The sequence below is a fragment of the Balaenoptera physalus genome, assembly GCF_965194825.1.
Source record: "Balaenoptera physalus genome assembly, chromosome: 10".
Lineage (NCBI taxonomy): Eukaryota > Metazoa > Chordata > Mammalia > Artiodactyla > Balaenopteridae > Balaenoptera > Balaenoptera physalus.
Window position 1 is genome coordinate 58,411,544 of NC_138889.1, and position 17,495 is coordinate 58,429,038.

Here is a 17,495-nt window from a genome sequence, read left to right on the forward strand (position 1 = left end):
ATTAAATGCTCCAACCAAAAGACATAGACTGGCCAAATGGATACAGAAACAGGACCTGTATGTATGCTGTCTACAAGAGACCCACTGCAGATCTAGGGAAACATACAGACTGAAAGTGAGGGGCTGGAAAAAGGTATTCCATGCAAATGGAAATCAAAAGGAAACTGGACTAGCAATACGCATATCAGACAAAATAGACTTTAAAATAAAGACTCTTACAAGGGACAAAGAAGGACACTACATAATAAGGCAACAATCCAAGAAGATGATATAACAACTGTAAATATATATGCACCCAACATAACAGCACCTCAATATATAAGGCAAATACTAACAACCATAAAGGGAGAAACTGACAGTGACACAATAATAGTGGGGGACTTTAACACCCCACTTTCATCAATGGACTGATCATTTGGACAGAAAATTAATAAGGAAACACAGGCCTTAAGTCACACATTAGACCAGATGGACTTAACTGATATATATAGAGCATTCCATCCCAAAGCAGCAGAATACACATTCTTCTCAAGTGTACATGGAACATTCTCCAGGATTGAGCACATGCTGGGCCACAAAGTGAGCCTTGGTAAATTTAAGAAAATTGAAATTATATCAAGCATCTTTTCTGACCACATGCTATGAGATTAGAAATCAACTACAAGAAAAAAATCTGTAAAAAAACAAAAACACGTGGAGGCTAAGCAATATGCTACTAAACAACCAATGGATCACTGAAGAAATCAAAGAGGAAATCAAAAAATACCTAAAGACAAATGAAAATGAAAGCACAATGATCCAAAACCAATGGGACACAGCAAAAGCAGTTCTAAGAGAGAAGTTCATAGCAATACAGTCTTACATCAGGAAACAAGAAAAATGACAAATAAACAACCTAAACTTACACCTAAAGCAAACAGAGAAAGAACAAACAAAACCCAAAGTTAGCAGAAGGAAAGAAATCATAAAGATCAGAGCACAAACAAATGAAATAGAGATGAAGAAAACAATAGAAATGATCAGTGAAACTAAAACCTGTTTTCTTTTTTGAAAAAGTAAACAAAATTGATAAACCTTCAGCCAGACTCATCAAGAAAAAAGGGAGAGGGCTCAACTCAATAAAATTAGAAATAAAGAGGAGAAGTTAAAATGGACACCACAGAAATACAAAGGATCATAAGAGACTACTACAGGCAACTGTATGACAATAAATTGGACAACCTAGAAGAAATGGACAAATTCTTAGAAAGGTAAAATCTCCCCAGACTGAACCAGGAAGAAATAGAAAATATGAGCAGACCAATCACAAGCACTGAAATTGAAACTGTCATTAAAAAATCTTCCAACAAACAAAAGTCCAGGACCGGGTGGCTTCACAGGCGAATTCTATCAAACATTTAGAGAAGAGCTAACACCTACCCTTCTCAAACTCTTCCAAAAAGTTGCAGAGGGGGGAACACTCCCAAACTCATTCTATGAGGCCACCATCACCCTGATACCAAAACCAGGTAAAGATACAAAAAAAGAAAATTACACACCACTATCACTGATGAACATAGACGCAAAAATTCTCAAGAAAATACTAGCAAACCGAATCCAACAACACAGTAAAAAGATCATACACCATGATCAAGTGGGATTTATCAAAAGGATGCAAGGATTTTTCAATATCCGCAAATCAGTCAGAGAGATACACCATATCAACAAATTGAAGAATAAAAACCATATGGTCATCTCAGTAGATGCAGAAAAAGCTGTTGACAAAATTCAACACCCATTTATGATAAAAACTCTCCAGAAAGTGGGCATAGAGGGGAACATACCTCAACATAATAAAGCCTATATATGACAAACCTACAGCTAACATCATACTCAGTGTTGAAGAGCTGAAATCATTTCCTCTAAGATCAGGAACAAGACAAGGTTGCCCACTCTCACCACTATTGTTAAACATAGTTTTAGAAGTTTTAGCCACGACAATCAGGGAAGAAAAAGAAATAAAAGGAATCCAAATTGGAAAAGAAGAAGTAAAACTGTCACTGTTTGAAGATGACATGTTACTATACACAGAAAATCCTAAAGATGCTACCAGAAAACTATTAGAGCTCATCAATGAATTTGGTAAAGTTGCAGGTTACAAAGTTAAATCACAGAAATCTCTTACATTTCTATACACTAACAGCAAAAGATCTGAAAGAGAAATTCAAGAAACAATCCTATTTACCATTGCATCAAACAGAATAAAATACCTAGGAATAAACCTACCTGAGGAGACAAAAGATCTGTACTCTGAAAACTATAAGATGCTGATGAAAGAAATCAGAGACCTCACAAACAGATGGAAAGACATACCATGTTCTCAGATTGGATGAATCAATATGGCTAAAATGACTATACTACCCAAAGCAATCTACAGATTCAATGCAATCCCTATCAAATTACCAATGGCATTTTTCACAGAACTAGATCAAAAAAAAATCTTAAAATTTTTATGGAGACACAAGAGACCCTGAATAGCCAAAGCATCTTGATAAAGAAAAACGGAGCTGGAGGAATCAGGCTCCCTGGCTTCAGACTATACTACAAAGCTACAGTCATCAAAACAGTATGGTACTGGCACAAAAACAGAAATATAGATCAATGGAACAGGATAGAAAGCCCAGAAATAAACCCACACACCTATGGTCAGTTAATCTACGACAAAGGAGGCAAGACTATATAATGGAGAAAAGACAGTCTCTTCAATAAATGGTGCTGGGAAAACTGGACACCTACATGTAAAAAAAAATGAAACTAGGTAATTCACCATTTGACATAGCCTCAAGGTCTTTCCTTTGAGAGTATTTCAGCTGGTTGAATTTTGTATTTTGTTGCTTATGTATACTTCCCAGTACACCAGCTATGATTTCTAAGTTTTGTTTTCTTAATGCACAACAAGAACTTAAAGTCATTTGGAGAATGAGGAATCCATGCAGATTTTTATAATCCTCCCACCCCCAGGATCTTAGTGTGTTACTCACACCAAATTAAACTGCAGCTTATTTTTTAATGACCTATTCTGTCATCATCAAGTTTTTCGAAGCATTGACTTAGTTTCCTTGAAAATGCCATACTTTTAAAACTCAGATTGTACAGATTTAAGTAACATTAATTACACTGCACAATTATAACAAGTACAGCTGTTCTAAGCCATATGGACAGTAAGAACAACTGATTCTTGGTGACTGTACAGCTCACATGGTGGGCATCCTGGAGCAGGCCAAGGCATCAGTCAGTCAATTTCCCAGAGGGAATTAGGAACATCAGCTTAGTGGAAGTTGGTTAAAACCTTCTATTGTACATGCCTACTAGAGCTGTTGTGAGGATTAGCTGTGAAAATACCCTTAATGTGCTTAAAACACTTGCTTAGCTCCTAAAAATACTTATTAATGTTAGTTGTTGTTCTCATTATTATCATGATCATTCATGTTGTTGTTATTATTATTATTATCATTATTAATCAGTCCAAGGAAAGACCTTGGGATAGGATGGAAATGGCATAAGAAAGAATAAAAATGCCAGACCCAGTACCATCAAGTAGTATTGGAGGTGGAATAATGAAGGTAGAAAGGGAGGGTCAAACCAGGCAATTAAAAAACGTACACGATAGAACTTAGAAGATGGAGCTCTGTGAAATGCGTGATTCAGGTAAGGAGCCTAGAGAAGTGGGCATGTTCATTAAGAATTATAATTTCAACATTCTTATTTGAAGCATGGTGATTTAGGAGAATGAGTCATAAATGCTCGTTCACAGACTGGTTGCTTGTTCCTGAGGAGCTTGTTAGAAATGCAGAAATTCTAATTCCTGAGTCTGTAGTGAGGCCCAGGAACCTGTATTACTAAAAGCTGTTTGGGTAGAGTTGGATGCACAGCCAGGTTTGGGAAGCCATGCCATGAAAACATAGAGCACTGGAAGTCAAGAAACTTGAGCTGTAGTCCCGGGTCCAGAATAGATTTGCTATGTGACATCTCTGGGACTCCCTCAGACCTGTGTCTTGAGGGTCCAGGGAGATGAAGTGTGTGAAGTGTTTTATCCCTTGTAGAGCCCTCGACACATGTAAGGGGGGATTGTTAGGATAGTAGCAGGTACTCTCTGTGTTTGAGACCAACCCCATCAATCAACGTTCCTCTGCCTAGTCTGCCACTGCTCCATCCGTGGCAGTCTAACAAGGGACTTGACCCACATGATCTAAAATCCCTTCCAGCTATAAAGTCCTATAACTGTGTTTTCTGTTTTGCAGACACCAAATTTCTATATGTTCATGTGGATTCAAATGGATATTCTTTCTGCAGTTTTCATATTTTATTTTCATTGGTAAGCATATATTTGTAAATGTAAATGATTTTTTCCCAAAATAAAAATGTAAATGGTTTTATGGAAGTTTGAGGAAAAAACAGTTACATTTGTCCCATAATCCCATATGGTGCATTCTCAGGGATATAGGATTTTATCATCCGAACTTCCTATTTCTTTTCATGCTCCCTGCAGCTCCTCACACCCCTTCTACCTCCTCAATACGAGACCATATTCTAAGGATAAAGACTCTCACTAAAGCTCAATCAAAGCCTGTTTCTACAGATTCATTGTGGATCAGTTGGGAGAGGACAGGGGTTGAAGGTTGTTCAGAACAAGTGCCTCCAAATCTTCCCACCTTCCACAACAGGGGACACAGTAGGGTGCTGTGTAAAGAGCAAGTTCACACTCTGGAAAGCCTGGGTTTTAGTCTTGTCTTTTCCCTTAGTTGCTGGGTGACCCTGAGAAAATCACTGCCCCTTTCCAGACCATAATCTTTTTATCTGTCCAAGAAAATGACATTTGAGAATTCTTGAGGGAAAATGCTTCAAGATTGCAAGGTTCAGGGTGGGAGAGGGGACATCTGGTAGAAGAATTTTAGCTAGAAGAGACCATTGTTGTTTAGACCTCATGATGCCCATCATTTCCTCATTTGAGTTCTCCTTTAAAGGGGGAAACTACAAACCCTCTGCTTAAGGTAGAATTTGAATGGATAATGTTCTTTTCTGACCACTGCCTGAATTATTGTCATTTTTGGAAGAGGTCTATGAGGCTCATGGATGGTCTGCTTCCTTCCAGGTGGAGAGAGAGCCAAAGTGAAAAAATCTTCAAAGGATCACCAGTTACACAGGTAAAGTCAGAGGCCTAGCCCACTCCCATCTCTTCATCCCTACCCGTTGCCTCCAGGATACAGGGCCTGCCTTTAATGTTTCTGACAAGAGTTGAAGGAGTCTAAAATCAGGGGGTGGGAACCAGTGAGAAGTTGGGAAAAGTAGCCTGGGCACAGATTCTGGGGGGCCCTTGACAACAGGATTCATTGTGGACCTTATCCTCTAAGCAGTGAGACTCCTTGGAAGATTTTGAACATGGGTGTTTATTACCTCACTTGTTCATATACTCATTCATCACACTTATTGAGTACCCACTTTGTGCTAGGCACTCTGAGACTGAAGTACCTGAAAGCAGTCTATGGAGAGTGGCCCAAGAGAACAGAGGTTCTGGCCCACAGAGAGCAGTGAGGAAGCAAGCAAAAGTATAGCAGTTGACATATTTGGGCCAGGCACCTAGGTCCAGGACAGAGAAGCTGCCATGCTTGTCAAGGCTGAATGTGATTTATGTGGCTTCAGTTGTGGGTGATGTATGTTGGAAGGTGGAAGGAGAAAATTGCAGAGATCCTGGAATGCTGGACTAGAGTCTAGGCTCTGCATATAAGCAATCAGGAAATGGCAAATGAGTTTCAAACAAGGGAGCAATATGGTTAGACTTCTGTGTAAAGGGATAGAATAGCAGAATAACTCAGGGCTAAGTAAGTGAGATAGGTCCAGTAAGGGAAGGGAAGCTAGAGTTTATTATTCAGGAGGTTGTGGGGATAATCACACAGTGAGTTACTGGTTTGGGAAGCCAGTGCATGTCAAAGGGAAAACCAGTTAGGAGGCAGAGGACTGTACAGTACAAGATACAGTTTCCTCCCATAGCTCTTGGAGCCTTAAGTTGGTATGATCACAAAATCATGAAGTTTTGTTGTGTACGGTGGTGAAGATCATGAGACGTTCTATACCAGCTGGTGGAGGGTTGAACACATGCATTACTTAGAGTTGCAGGAATGGATCCACAGGGACCATGAAAAAATAAGTTCAGAAATTTGAAGAGCAATGGTCTTTCCTACTGTAAAACTGAACGTTTTAACCAAGCTGACCCAAATTTCTTAAGGTATAGAGATATTTCCAGTAACTCTGAGTTATATGTATTTTAAAAAGATCACTCTGCTGGCTGTTAAGAAGACTGAAGGCTGTGTTCCAGCCACCTTATGATTTTTAGTAGTATTAGCAAACTAGGTCTGCCGTAACAAAATGCCACAGACTGGGTAGCTTAAACAACAGAAATTGATTTTCTCACAGTTCTGGAGGCTAGAGGTGCAAGATCAATGTGTCAGCAGGTTTGGTTTCTTCTGAGGCCTTGGCTTGTAGATAGCCACTTTCTTGTTGTGCCTTCACACAGCCTTTCTTCTGTGCACACAGAAACCCCCAGTGTCCTCTGTGTCTCCAAATTTTCTCATCTCTGCTCAGACTGGATCAGAACTCACCCTAATGGCCTCATTTAAATCATGTCTTTAAAGGTCTTATCTCCTAAATTAGTCACATATTGAAGTGCTGGTTGTTAGGGCTTCAACATATGAATTTGTGTGGTACACCATTCAGCCCATAACAGTAACCTAGCCAAGAAATAAAAAGAGTATGGAAATAGTGAGGAAAGCATGGATGGGAGAGAAGTTTTGAAGGACAGTTTAAAGAACTGTTTAAATCTGAATGAAGGAAGTGGCTATAATGCCTTAGAAAAGTACACACAGTTTATTTGACCCCAACTTTCCACCAGGTTGAAATGAGAAGAAAATAAGGTGAGTAAAAAATAAGAATTTTTCCTCTTTTTAAGAGTTTTCAGTTGCCCGTTTACAAAAACCAGTTTTGCCTGATCTACATAAATTTATAGAAAGACTGTTGAGTACCTCCAAGAGACACTTAGAATGTGAAGGACCAAGTTTAGAATCAGGGAAGGAACAAGGAAGACTGGAAAGAAGCAAGAACCACAGCCCAGATCCAGTCAGGTTGGGAGAATATAGCCTCTAACACTAAGCATAGTGTCACATCTTGCACCACCACCACCTCTGGGATGGGCATGTACTGCTGCTGCCACCTCTCTAGCTTTAGGATGTATTTTTCAGCCCTTTAAAGAAGTTGATTATTTGTCTTCTGTCTCTTGTAGTTTCTTATGAAAAGGCTTCCAAAAAAGTCTTCCATTTTTTTTTATCATTGTTCCTTTACTTGTAATATGTCCTTTTTCTCTGGCTGCTTTTTAAGATTGTTCCTTTTATCACTGGTTCTCAGTAATTTGATTATGGTTTACCTTAGTGTATATGAGTGTGTCTATCTGCTTAGGGTTTGCTAAACTTCTTGGATCAGTAAGAGTATAAATTTTCAGTCTGTATTTTTCAAATATTTTTCTGCCACTAGTCTCTTTCTGGGATTCCAGTTACATAGATGTTACGTGGTTTCATATTATCCCATGGGTTACCAAGACTGTTTATTTTTAGCCTATTTAATTTTGTGCTTCATTTTGGATATATTCTATTACCATATGGTTAGTTTTTAATTGCTGTGTAACAAATTACCACAAACACTGCAGCTCAAAACAATGCAAATTTATCAGCTTACAGTTTCTGTGGGCCAGGGGTCCAGGCATGGTTTTGCTGGGTCCTCTGCATAGAGTCTCACTAGGCTAACATCAAGGTGTTGGCCTGGACTACAATCTCATCTGAGACTTAGAGGCCTCTTCCAAGCTCACTGGTTGTTGGCAAAATTTAGTTCCTTACAATTGCAAGAATGGAGCTGTCCATGTTTTCTTAATCACTCGTGGAAGAGTTTTGCTCTAAGATCCTAGAGACTACTTTCAGGTCCTAGCTGTATGGTTCTCTCACAGCATGACATCTTACTTCTTCAAAGCCAGCAGGAGAATATCTCTTGTAGCAGATGGATTCAGGAAAAAAAAAGAACAAAGGAAGCAAAATACTACACAAAACAGATAGAAAACAAGTTGAAACATGGTAGTCATAAATTCAACTATTTTATTAATTACATTAAACATAAATGAATGAAATTCTCAAAACAGGAGTAGAGATTGTCAGACTGGATAGAAGAAAGCAGGACACAACCATATGCTGTCTACAAAAGAAGTACTTAAAATACAAAAACACAGGTAGATTAAAACTGAAAGGATGGAAAATAATATGCCATGCAAACAATAAGCATAAGAAATAATATCTGAAAAACTTCAAAACATGGAGCATTACTAGAAACAAAGATTTCATGATGATAAAATGATCAATATATCAGGAAGGCACTATAAAGTATATACTTAATAGCAGAGCTTCAAAATACATTAAAAAAATGAGAAAAATCATACTTGGAGATTTTAATATTCCTCTCTCATTACCTGAAAGAACAACTAAACACACAAAAAATAAAATCAGAAAGGATATAGAAGTCTGAATACTTTCAGCCAACTTGACCTAACTGACAGAAAATGTTATACTCAACAATGGCAGAATATACATTTTAAAATGTACATGGGATATTTGCCAAAATGGACCACATGACAAGCTATAAAACATCTGGACGAGATCACTGAGTTACCTAATATATAGACACAAACAGAGAATTAGGCAAAATGAGGATACAGAGAAATATATTCCAATCAAAACAAGACAAAACCTCAGAAAAAGAACTAAATGAAGCAGAGATGATCAATCTACCTGATAAAGAGTTAAAATTAATGGTCATAAATACGATCACCCATCTCAGGCAAAAAAATGGATGAACATGGTGCAAACTTCAACAGAAAGATAGAAAGTATGAGAAAGTACCAAATAGTAGTTATAACTGAACTGAAAAATACATTAGAAGGGTTCAACAGCAAACTGGATGAGGTAGAAGAATAAATCAGTGAGCTGGAAGACAAAACAATGGAACTCACCAAGACAGAGCAGCAAAATGAAAAAAGAAGTTTACAAAGGGAAGATACATTATGGGACATTTGGGACAGCATCAAGTGTAACGGCATTCACATTATAGGGCCTCCAGAAGGAGAAGAGAGAGAGAAAGGGCCAGAAAAATTAAATGAAGAAAAAGTGGATGAACACTTTCCTAATCTGGGGAAGACAACAGACCTCCAGATCCAGGAAGCCCAGAGTTCCAAATAAGATGAACCCAAAAAGACACATACCAAGACACATTACAATTAAAATGGTAAAGGTAAAGATAAAGAGAGAATCCTAAAAGGAGCAAGCAAAAATCAGCTTGTTACATATAAGGGAAACCCCATAAGGCTATCAGTAGATTTTTTAGCAAAAACTTTACAGGCCAGAAGGGATAGGCATGATATATTGAAAGTGTTGACAGGAAAAAACTTCCAACCAAGAATTCTCTACCCAGCAAGGTTGCCATTCAGAATTGAAGGAGAGATCAAGAGTTTCCCAGGTAAACAAAAGCTAGAGGAGTTCATCACCACTAAACCAGTTCTACAAGAAATGTTAAAGGGAGTTCTTTCAGCTAAAAAGGAATGGCGCTAATTGATAATAAGTAAGTGTACAAAAGTAAAAATCTCACTGGAAAATGTATATATATAATGAAGGTAGTAGATGGGTCACTTATAAAGCAAGTATGAAGATTAAAATCCAAAGTGATAAAAATGACTAAAATTAAGAGACAAAGAAGGACACTACAAAATGATCAAGGGATCAATCCAAGAAGAAGATATAACAATTGTAAATATTTATGCACCCAACATAGGAGCACCTCAATACATAAGGCAAATGCTGACAGCCATAAAGGGGGATATCAACAGTAACACAATCACAGTAGGGGACTTTAACACCCCATTTTCACCAATGGACAGATCATCAAAAATGAAAATAAATAAGGACACACAAGCTTTAAATGATACATTAAACAAGATGGACTTAACTGGTATTTTTAGGACAGTCCATCCAAAAAAGAACAGAATATACTTTCTTCTCAAGTGCTCATGGAACATTCTCCAGGATAGATCATATCTTGTGTCACAAATCAAGCCTTGGTAAATTTAAGAAAATTGAAATTGTATCAAGTATCTTTTCCGACCACAACGCTGTGAGACTAGATATCAATTACAGGAAAAGATCTGTAAAAAATACAAACACATGGAGGCTAAACAATACACTACTAAATAACCAAGAGATCAGTGAAGAAATGAAAGAGGAAATCAAAAAATACCTAGAAACAAATGACAATGAAAACACGATGACCCTAAACCTATGGGATGCAGCAAAAGCAGTTCTAAGAGGGAAGTTTATATCAATACAATCCTACCTCAAGTAACAAGAAACATCTCAAATGAACAACCTAACCTTACACCTAAAGCAATTAGAGAAAGAAGAACAAAAAAACCCCAAAGTTAGCAGAAGGAAAGAAATGAAAAAGATCAGATCTGAAATAAGTAAAAAAGAAATGAAGGAAACGATAGCAAAGATCAATAAAACTAAAAGCTGGTTCTTTGAGAAGATAAACAAAATTGATAAACCATTAGCCAGACTCATCAAGAAAAAAGGAGAAGCCTCAAATCAAGAGAATTAGAAGTGTAAAAGGAGAAGTAACAACTGACACTGCAGAAATACAAAGGATCATGAGATTACTACAAGCAACTCTATGCAAATAAAATGGACAACCTGGAAGAAACAGACAAATTCTTAGAAAAGCACAACCTTTTGAGACTGAACCAGGAAGAAATAGAAAATATAAACAGACCAATCACAAGCACTGAAATTGAGACTGTGATTAAAAATCTTCCAACACACAAAAGCCCAGGACCAGATGGCTTCACAGGCGAATTCTATCAAACATTTAGAAAAGAGCTAACACCTCTCCTTCTCAAACTCTTCCAAAATATAACAGAGGGAAGAACACTCCCCAACTCATTCTACGAGGCCACCATCAACCTGATAGAAAAACCAGACAAAGATGTCACAAAGAAAGAAAACTACAGGCCAATATCATTGATGAACATAGATGCGAAAATCCTCAACAAAATACTAGCAAACAGAATCCAACAGCACATTAAAAGGATCATACACCATGATCAAGTGGGGTTTATTCCAGGAATGCAAGGATTCTTCAGTATACGCAAATCAATCAATGTGATAAACCATATTAACAAAGTGAAGGAGAAAAACCATATGGTCATCTCAATAGATGCAGAAAAAGCTTTCAACAAAATTCAACACCCATTTATGATAAAGACCCTCCAGAAAATAGGCATAGAGGGAACTTACCTCAACATAATAAGGCCATATATGACAAACCCACAGCCAACATCGTTCTCCATGGTGAAAAACTGAAACCATTTCCTCTAAGATCAGGAACAAGACAAGGTTGTCCACTCTCACCACTGTTATTCAACATAGTTTTGGAAGTTTTAGCCACAGCAATCAGAGAAGAAAAAGAAATAAAAGGAATCCAAATCGGAAAAGAAGAAGTAAAGCTGTCACTGTTTGCAGATGACATGATACTATACATAGAGAATCCTAAAGATGCTACCAGAAAATTACTAGAGCTAATCAATGATTTTGGTAAAGTAGCAGGATACAAAATTAATGCACAGAAATCTCTTGCATTCCTATATACTAATGATGAAAAATCTGAAAAAGAAATTAAGGAAACACTCCCATTTACCATTGCAACAAAAAGAATAAAATACCTAGGAACAAACCTACCTAAGGAGACAAAAGACCTGTATGCAGAAAACTATAAGACACTGATGAAAGAAATTAAAGATAATACAAACAGATGGAGAGATATACCATGTTCTTGGATGGGAAGAATCAACATTGTGAAAATGACTATACTACCCAAAGCAATCTACTGATTCAGTGCAATCCCTATCAAACTACCGATGGCATTTTTCACAGAACTAGAACAAAAAAATTGCACAATTTGTATGGAAACACAAAACACCCTGAATAGCCAAAGCAATCTTGAGAAAGAAAAACGGAGCTGGAGGAGCCAGGCTCTCAGACTTCAGATTATACAACAAAGCTACGGTAATCAAGACAATATGGTACTGGCACAAAAACAGAAATATAGATCAATGGAACAGGATAGAAAGCCCAGAGATAAACCCACACCAATATGGTCACCTTATATTTGATAAAGGAGGCAAGAATATACAATGGAGAAAAGACAGCCTCTTCAATAAGCGGTGCTGGGAAAACTGGATAGCTACATGTAAAAGTATGAAATTAGAACACTCACTAACACCAAACACAAAAATAAACTCAAAATGGATTAAAGACCTAAATGTAAGGCCAGACACTATCAAACTCTTAGAGGAAAACTTAGGCAGAACACTCTATGACATAAATCACAGCAAGATCCTTTTTGACCCACCTCCTAGAGAAATGGAAATAAAAACAAAAACATATGGGACCTAATGAAACTTAAAAGCTTTTGCACAGCAAAGGAAACCATAAAGAAGATGAAAAGGCAACCCTCAGAATGGGAGAAAATATTTGCAAGTGAACCAACTGACAAAGGATTAATCTCCAAAATTTACAAGCAGCTCATGTTTATCCAAAAAACAAACAACCCAATCCAAAACTGGGCAGAAGACCTAAATAGACATTTCTCCAAAGAAGATATACAGATTGCCAACAAACATATGAAAGGATGCTCAACATCACTAATGATTAGAGAAATGCAAATCAAAACTACAATGAGATATCACCTCACACCAGTCAGAATGGCCATCATCAAAAAATCTACAAACAATAAATGCTGGAGAGGGTGTGGAGAAAAGGGAACCCTCTTGCACTGTTGGTGGGAATGTAAATTGATACAGCCACTATGGAGAACTCTAGTATGGAGGTTCCTTCAAAAACTAAAAATAGAACTACCATATGACCCAGCAATCTCACTACTGGGCATATACCCTGAGAAAACCATAATTCAAAAAGAGTCATGTACCACAATGTTCATTGCAGCTCTATTTACAATAGGCAGGACATGGAAGCATCCTAAGTGTCCATCGACTGATGAATGGATAAAGAAGATGTGGCACATATATACAATGGAATATTACTCAGCCATAAAAAGAAACGAAAATGAGTTATTTGTAGTGAGGTGGATGGACCTAGAGTCTGTCATACAGAGTGAAGTAAGTCAGAAAGAGAAAAACAAATACCGAATGTTAACACATGTATATGAAATCCAAAAAAAAAAAGGTTATGAAGAACCTAAGGGCAGGACAGGAATAAAGACGCAGACGTAGAGAATGGACTTGAGGACATGGGAAGGGGGAAGGTTAAGCTGGGACGAAGTGAGAGAGTAGCATGGACATATATACACTACCAAATGTAAAATAGCTAGCTAGTGGGAAGCAGCTTCATAGGAAAGGGAGATCAGCTCGGTGCTTTGTGACCACCTAGAGGGGTGGGATAGGGAGGATGGGAGGGAGATGCAAGAGGGAGGAGATATGGGGATATATGTATATGTAGAGCTGATTCACTTTGTTATAAAGCAGAAACTAACACCACTGTAAAGCAATTATACTCCAATAAAGATGTTAAAAAAAAGGGGGGGGGGGATATGGGGATATATGTATGTATATGGCTGATTCACTTTGTTGTACAACAGAAACTAACAGTATTGTGAAGCAATTATACTCCAATAAAAATCTATTATTAAAAAAATGACTTAAAATTACAATTAGTTAGGGATGCCAAAAATAAGATGTAAACTGTGTCATTGATAAATTTCAAAAAAACCAAAATCACACAGTTTGTTCTGTGACCACAAGAGAAATTAAATTAGAAGCAAACAATAAAATATCTAGATAATCCTCTATCCAAAATTAATGTATTTCTAAACATTTCATTGATCAAGGCATTAATCACAAGGGAAATGGGAAAATATAATATTTGTAAAGGATAATGCATATACAGCAGCAAAATTTGTGGGGTACAGCTTAAAGCAGAACTTAGAGGGAAATTTGTAACTTTAAATGTCAGAAAGAAGATTGTTAAGGTAGAAACTTAATCAATATTAAACCAATCTAAAAGAGATAAGTAAATTTTTCTCCAAGTAAAAGGAAGGAAATAAGAATGATAGGAGCAATGAAATGGAAAAGATAAAACAATAGAGAAAAATTTTTAAATGAAAAGTTAGTTCTTAGGAAAGATTAATAAAATTGATAAACTCTTAGTAAAATGAATGAGAGAGATTGAGTGCCAATATGATGAATGATTAATGAAAGAGGGACTATCTCTCCACATCCTATAAATAAAAATGAAAATTATAAACATTTTTAGGCCATTAAATTTGACAATTTAAATGAAGTAGACAAATTCCTGGAAATGTACAAGTTATCAGAACTGAGAGAAGAAGAAATAGAGATTTGTAATAACCCACTATCCATCAGATTCAAATCTGTGTCAAAAACTTCACCACAAAGAAAAGTCCAGGCCCAATGAGTTTCACTGGTTAATCAAATATTTAAGAAATAATACCAATTTTATACCAACTCAAAAAAAAAAAAAGCAGAGGAAGGAATATTTCCTAGCTGATTCTTTGAGGCCAGCAATAATCTCTTATAAAAAAATGTCTGACAAAGACAGTACAAGAACTAAATTTACAGATCAGTATCATTCATGAACTTAGACATTAAAATCCTGAACAAAATATTAGCAGATTGAATCCATCAGTATATAAAAAGGACAAAACATCCGGAGCAAGTGAGATTTATCCCAGCAGTGCAAGATAAATATATCATTTGAAAATTAATCAAATCTACCATATTAATAAAATAAAGTAGAAAAAACATATTTGACAAAATTCAATACCTATTTATGATCAAAGCTCTGAGTAAGCTAGAAATAGAAACTTCCTCAATCTGATGAAAGATATTTACAAAAAACCTCCAGCCAGTATCATTTTTAATAGTGAAACAGTATTTTCCCTCTAAGATCAGAAATAAGGCAAGGATATCTGCCACTTCTATTTGGTGTTGTACTGGAGATCCTAGCCAGTTTAGTAAGATAGATAACAGGCATAAAGGAAGAAATAAAACTCCTGATTTGCAGATATGATTATTTACATTAAAAAATTCTGAAGAATCAAATGACAAACCTACTAACCTACTAGAACTGGTGACTTAAGCAATGCCTCAGGATACAAGTCAATATAAAAAAATCAACTGTATGTCTATATATTATCAATGAATAACTGGAAACTTTAAAAATTGAAATAGCATCATTTACAACAGCATAAAAACATAAATAGGAATTTTAGGAAAATATTGCAAGCCCTTGCAAAGAAGATAGATGACTGGTCACTGAAAACTACAAAAGTTTAGTGAGAGAAAAAAGACCCAGATAAATGGAGCAACATAACACAGTCATGAATTTGCAAACCTAATATGGTAGATATTGGTTGTCATGGAATTGACCTACAAATTCAAGTGCAATAAAAATCCGCTTCCTCCTGTGAAGCTGACAAAAAAATGTAGCTCATGTGTGCAACTGTTTCTTCAAGATTGAAATTACACTCAGGGCAAAAATAACTGAATTTAGGGCTTACCTCTTTGGATTCTCACCCTCTTCTAGATTCCTGCTCCACAGCTCCTCAGTATATTGTAATTCTTAGATAATTTTAAGATGTTTTCTTGGTTTTGTATATTATCCATTTTTAAATTTGTCTTTGATAAGAGTCAGTTTCCTAGCTCCATTACTAGAAAAAGTCTCCATCTATTTTTTCTATCATTCAATTAGAGAAAAAAAAACAATTTTTTGAGCAATTATTGTGTGACAGACACTCTTGAGCACTGTACATGTGGTGGCAAGCAAGACAAAGTCTCTGTCCCTAAAAAGCTCCCGTTCTGATGGAGGATGTGTTCATGTTTCTATTCAAACTGCTTCGGGAACAGTGGTTGTGAAATGCACGCACTTTAAGCAAATGTCAATCTCTGCCTTCTGAGGGCTTCCATGGTGAGTTAGAACCTTATGCAATAGGCTCTTGAACTCCAGCACCTTGATGAATTGAGGACCAAAGAAAAGTCTGCCCAAAGCCTGGATAGGGAGAGAGCTAGGGGGAAAGTATCTGAGATGGTAAGTGAGGGGCTAACATTTTAAAGATGACCAGAATTTTACCATATGACTGGCAAAGATTCGAGAAGTGACTTTGGAGGAATCTGTGTTGTTGTCTTTTCTATCCCACAGAAACTCCAAGGGCAAGCCTCCGAGACGAAGCATTGAAAGTTACGGAAAGCCCTGGACTTTAACCAAGAGCAAAAGGGAACGCTCAGGCTCTAAAGCCATCATACCAGAGCCTGTTGAGGAAACCACCAAACCAACGATACCGCCCTAGGATGCTGTTAGACAGCCGGTGCCCACCGAGCCGGCCTTTGAACCCACCCAGGCACCCACCTCAGAGGCCAGCAGAGAGGCCACCCTCCAAAGTGCATTGCCTACCTTGGAGGCAGATGAACCAACAGTTCCCTCTGTGGAGGACCCTCCTCCTGAAACAACCTGAAAAGCACCCCTACTATTGAATCCTCCCAATAATCCTCTTTTATGATGGTTTCCACCACATCCAGCATGTCCTTCTCCTCCTTTGGGCTGTCTTCAGAGAAGAATTAGCCACAACTTGCCCCCTTCTTCTTCTTCCTCTCTGTGCCCCAGGGTGACCTGATGGTAGAGAGGGGTCAAGAGAGGAGTGCAGCAGATCCCGGAGGCTCTCAGGAAAACCATTTTGGTCTAGCCTTCATCTCAAGGGCATGAGCAAAGGGAAAAAAGTTTTGGTCTTGGAGCTGGAACTGGTTGCTCTCTGGGTGTCACAGGATTTGTCTCATCCTAACCTTCATAACATTCCCCACTAAAGGAGTGGCTGTGGTGAACATCAGCATGTAAATAAAGGCAACCTCTCAGGAACTCGGAAGGTAAGTGATGCAATCTTTAGACCCTCTGTGGTCACTCAGGCTGACAAAGACTAGGGGATGAGTGCCAAAGTGAGTCAGAGAAGGAGAGGTGGCATGGGCACGAGTCGGGGGTAAAGATCTCATCCCACACGCACATCCTGTCGTACAGTGTGCGGTGGGTGCTTCCTAATAGCTTGTCATTGGCTGATTCCCCAGTGGGGTGATGGGCATAATCCCACGTCCACCCAAAGGCATTTGGTCTTGAAGGGAAACTAGAGCTGAGAACACCTGTCTGGGAGCCCAGCGTTAGAAGCAGCAAGTTGTGTTCCACTATGTGCCCATCAGGTATTCACACTCCTCCAGGGCTCATATTCCCATGTATATGGTGGTGTGTAGGGGCACACACCACAGCACCTTCCTTGTGGCTCAGATTTATCCCGGGCTGACT

General features: G+C 37.7%; 1 protein-coding gene across 2 annotated transcripts in view; it reads left to right on the forward strand.

The window, feature by feature from the left end:
• The window catches only part of GDPD4 (glycerophosphodiester phosphodiesterase domain containing 4), a 283,424-nt gene that overhangs the window by 264,129 nt on the left and 1,800 nt on the right, over window positions 1-17,495 (forward strand). For both annotated transcript variants that reach the window (XM_082410317.1, XM_082410318.1), the window contains 3 exons: window positions 4,281-4,354; window positions 5,132-5,183; window positions 16,350-17,068. In XM_082410317.1, the coding sequence (XP_082266443.1) occupies window positions 4,281-4,354; window positions 5,132-5,183; window positions 16,350-16,385 (162 nt within the window). In that variant the 3' untranslated portion in view covers window positions 16,386-17,068. The remainder of the gene's footprint in view (window positions 1-4,280; window positions 4,355-5,131; window positions 5,184-16,349; window positions 17,069-17,495) is intronic.